General features: G+C 36.9%; 1 protein-coding gene across 1 annotated transcript in view; it reads left to right on the top strand.

Annotated features, from left to right (window-relative positions):
• cpne5a (copine Va) overlaps positions 1-1081 on the top strand; it is a 120429-nt gene extending 119348 nt beyond the window's left edge. The window contains exon 22 of the mRNA XM_073819832.1: positions 648-1081. Coding sequence (XP_073675933.1) covers positions 648-836 — 189 coding nt within the window. The 3' untranslated portion in view covers positions 837-1081. The remainder of the gene's footprint in view (positions 1-647) is intronic.
• The last annotated feature ends 4028 nt before the right edge of the window (positions 1082-5109 follow it).

Below are 5109 nucleotides of genomic sequence, written 5' to 3'. Positions count from 1 at the left end.
TGGACATGCCACTTTTTGTTCAAATGTAAATAAAAGCTGAGAAATATTTTTTTCCACAATGATGCTTCTTGTACATCGTCTTATTATCTTTTGGGAGAAGCCTGTGTCATTTCCGGTCAAAAAGAAACTTGCTGGTTGAATAAAAGTAACTTTAAGTCAGAATTTCCAGGAGTATGAATAATTTCGTGCTGGACTGTGTGTGTGTGTGTGTGTGTGTGTGTGTTGTGTGTGTGTGTGTGTGTGTGTATATATATATATATATATATATATATATATATATATATATATATATATATAATAGGCACACATCTCAGTAAAATATATTTACATAGCCTAAGCAGTGTCAAAATAATATAGCTGTTTGGGGAAGTTCCTTAAGGAATAAATTTGGGTGACCTACATTTACAGGCATCTCAGATTCAGAGAACACTGCAACATCACACGTGAAAAAATAACTCAAGCTAACAAACAACAACAAGGCTTGTGCAGCCTATAAATAATGAAAGAATCCAGATTATTAATGAAGCAACCAAGTTACATTGTTTACATGGGCATTTCAGTATCCTTGAAAATGAACCATGAAAATGATTCAGGGAATAAATTAACACCTGTAACTAACTACTTTTTAATCTGATCTGTGCCGTCAGTTCGTACCGTTCAGAGACTACATGGACAGGACAGGAAACCATGTCCTGAGCATGGCACGGCTTGCCAAGGATGTCCTGGCTGAGATCCCGGAACAGTTAATCTTATATATGAAAGCAAGGGGCATCAAACCCAACCAGACACCACCAGACTACAGCCCATCTGGGCTCAGCCCAACCCCCACCATATGAGTTTATCCAGCCTGCTGAAAGAAAACAGGCGATGTTATGTCACCTCCAATTTGGATCTCGTTCAAAGCCAATACAACTGATTCAGTGCGAGGCGTCTAGAAGAGCGGATGGTTTCAATTGCCGGTTTTTGGATCACATAGACTGGAGAAATTGAAAACTGTATCTGCGTTCTGGAGTTTGAACTGAAAACGACGGTTCGTATTGGTCTATGAGTTTGTTTCCCCCTAATAAATTAGCCAATACTATGACTATGAACGTTTATACTGTAGCTTGGTCTCATTCAGATTCATACATCCGACTGTGCTGAATATATGGAGAAGATCTGCGCAAGCAATGCAATTATTTGCTTATTTAACATCTATAACATCACAACATCTATAAAAACACTATAGCTGTGTGTCATATTAGGAAAATGTTCCTTGTATCCACCAGAGGAGGTAGACAAGAAAAAAAATAGTGAAATTATAAGTGGTTGTTTGAAATATTATACCCTGTATAGGTTATCTGTTTAGTGATTTGTTTCTAGAATTTGTAGATAGTTTGTGTTATGGTGGTTTTATTTTTTCAAAGGGGTTTGGGTCTTTTTAGTACAAAGTAATATTTCCCATTGCAGTCTGCCATTTTTAAAGCTATGATAAACAAGATTTTCTATTCTAAAGCATGAAATCCAGGTAAAAACAACTGTATATTCCATTAATACATTGTATTAAATGTATTGACATACTTTAGATGAAACTGGTTCAGAAAATACAGTATAAAAGTCTAAGAGAAGCACAAATATTTTCTTAAAGCTGTAAAATTTGTAAATGTTAATCAGACGTCACAGATTCAGATTCATTACACGATACATGAATGAAATTTCAGGCACAACAGTTTTCAAGAACACCGAATTTACTTTCCAGCTATGTTTAATTTGCCCCTCTGATTCCTTAATGCTCTAGAGCCGGTATAACTTTGATATCACACAGCAGCTCCTCAAGACGCACAGGAGCTATCAGGGGAAACATGAGAGATTCCTCGCCACTTGCTGCTAAAGATGATTGGAGATGAGGCAGCCTCTGCATTTTTTATTTATTTATTTTTTCATAGCACTGTCTGATTCACCTGCAGCTGCCCATGTCCAGCCATGCTGAACCTTGGCCCTTTCATTCCCATGTCTCTCCCTGGAGTTTAAAACACTTTTCTATTCTTCACCATGACGGGAATTATTTTACTGGTTTCAAAAGATGAAAGACACATCGCATGCAGCTGAAATTGCATTACTCACTGTGCCATTATAGCACTGGCATATTAACAGGATAAGCATCAAACACATTTAATAAACTTGCCTTACATACAGTAAGTTTACACGAATGGTTAAATTAGAAATAGTATTTTATATGCAGTATTACTAAGAAAGCGCATGTTGATTTCCTTTTCAATTTTACTACCTTAAAGACATTCAGTTAAATCTCAGAAAACGTTAGATGTAAGATTAGCATTAGAAACACTAAAATATATACAGCCTCTTTTGTCTGAGGACCATTTTGAAACTTAATAATAATCACTATCACAGACTAATCTGTATGTATCAGTAAAAACTGACTGACTTGCTTTTTTGGACAGCAGGGCCGTTTATACTTGTTCTTACCCACAGTTTTGATACATTTTCTCCTTGTCCTTGAGTAAATTTTAACATCTTTTTGCTTGTCTGTCCCAAGTTGTACCAATGTTTTGGCTTTAGAACATTTCTCTGTTGATATAATGTAGAACTGTGAAGCTGAACTGCAGTTTTATTTATTATATCTCCACTAATTCTGAAATTACAAATTTGTGAACACAGATGTTTACAAAATGTGATTTCCACAAGAATTGCATTGTTCTTTGCCAAAGATTGTTAAATTTGAAAAATCTGCTCTTGGATAAAAGACAGCGTTTAAACGCACCTTTCTTTCACCGTGAGTTATTAGCACACCTGGAGTTACTGAGAATGAAGTGATCCATCAATCAATTAGGAGTGAAGATTAAGTCTGACAAAGGGAGCATTGGGTGAAAGGGTTTGTTTGAGAGTGTTAACAGGTGTATTGATTTTAAAAGCTTATTTACTCGTCACTGGATATTGTTAATGGGTAGTTAATAACTAGTAGATAATACCTTTTTTTCATTCTGTGTTTTTTTCTTTTTTCATTTTCAAGGGGCTTTATATTGTATTTTGTTTCTCAAATGTAAACCTGGAATTTCTACTTACATAAATGTAATCTTTTTTAAATCCTGTTTAATATTGATGAACGCATTGCTGCTAGGTGGCTTGTAAATCCGAAGAACAATTTACAGGCATCCTGAAACATGTATATCACTATCCAGAGAATGTTAATGGGTTATTTTTATGGCATGGTGTAAATTTAGCAAATACTATTTCTTTTTTATCCCACTATAATAAAGCCAGTAAGTCATATAGTAGTTCACAAAACCATCGCAAAGAGGTAATAGTAGGAAAAAGTGTAAATTATGTGTTAAAGATGTGGCCCTCGTCCAGTGCCAACGTTCCCTCTGTGAGATATGCATGATTGTGCCAAAATGGCTGACGGGTTCAGTGACGAACCGGCCTCTGCCGCTCGTCTCATAACCGAAATACGGAGCATGACGCATCCCATCCTTGCTGGATTCCTTTTCCTTCTCTTCTTCTTTACCTCTCTTTATCTCAGTCGATATGCATGGTGAGCTATTTCCAAACCGAACATAGAACATTGCTGTTGTCATTCCCGTGGTGTGTGAAATTTGTAATGGATTGCCTTAAAAATGACAATGAATAAAACAATGAAAATGTTTTTGCGAGAAGATCTGAGAGAGATTTCTTTTGTATGCATGAGTTTCTTCGTCATGAATAATCCATCAGTTACAAATTGTTGCAGTCTATTACAAACCGAAGCAGCCTTTAATGGGAGAGCAGAGAGATTTTCTCATTAATTCATGTTAGATGCCACGGCTAGGCCCTCTAGAGACAGGTGTGCATTTACATAAGTCTACTCGCTTTAGTTCCTTTGGGTTTGTCACATTCATTCTGAGCGATTAGTCACTAGTCTCTTTGGTAACAGTGTTTAGCAGATGTACATGGGTGAGTTTCCTCTCCTCAAAGGGTAGAAATACCATTAAATGTCATTAGCTATGGTTTTGTGTGCTGACACTGCAGAAGTTCCAATCTGTGCTGTGTTCGTTATGTTTACTTGCTAGTCGCTAAATGTTAAACGATTGCTATTTAGTGTGTGTGGTCAATTCTGTTTTGGCTCAAATAGACTGACTGCAAAAGGCTATCATAATGCAAATAGAAAAGTAAACTCTTGAGTCGAGAGATGGGTAGAATTTTAACTACGTGACAAGTATTGTTCAGACTTGTCCTTTAATCAAAGTCTTTTTGTCATTGCCGAACAGCAGCAATGAAGGGAACTCGCCGTCCAATCAGTTGGCTCCCTGGGGCTTGGCTGGTGTGTTTCCTTCCTCAAGAGCACCTGCAGCATTTAATAAGATTCACTTCTGATACATCAGCTGCATCACCTGAATTGAAGGAAGGAAGGACGGAGAGGGAGATATATTACTGATACCGAGTTTATTTGTTTTCTTTCTCTAGCAAAAATACATTTGCTAAATTGCCGTCCTGCTTCTTGAGGCCTTCAGCTCCTCTATAATGAGTGGAACCCTTTGAAATCAAAAGCTATTTTTCAACTTTACCAGGGGGAGATGGAAACTCACAATTCTGACAGAATGAGTGATGGTCCTTTCAAAGACCACGTATCGGTTTTGAGTGCTAATGCCAAATTAATTCCATAAATTGTTGTGAAGAACCAGAAAAAGCAATGGCTTTCATTGGCAAATGTTTCCCAAAAGAGAAAAAAAAAACATCTGCATAGAACAGCATAGCATATCCCGAACAATCTGGGAGAGACATTCTACATAAAAACAATACACATACACCAGTGGCCACAAAATGATTAGAACACTAGTATTTTCACTAGCTAAAAATGGTTTTAAGTCAGTTATTTCTATGTTTCGCTGTAGTGTGTCAGTAGGAAATATCAGTTTACATTTCCAAACATTTATTTTGCCATTAATTGTAATAATCCAGTTTGCACAAGGAGTCTGACAACAGCCACTGCTCCACACAGAGATCTGATCTCATCGTCATCCAGTCTGTCTGGAATGACATAAGGAAACCGGACAAACTAAATCTAGAAGAAATGTGGCAATGTCTCCAAGATGCTTCAAGGAACCTACCTGCAGAACTACCAGAACAACTATG

The sequence above is a fragment of the Garra rufa genome, chromosome 15 (assembly GCF_049309525.1).
Source record: "Garra rufa chromosome 15, GarRuf1.0, whole genome shotgun sequence".
NCBI classification, from domain to species: domain Eukaryota; kingdom Metazoa; phylum Chordata; class Actinopteri; order Cypriniformes; family Cyprinidae; genus Garra; species Garra rufa.
This window is presented reverse-complemented; position numbering and strand designations above follow the sequence as displayed.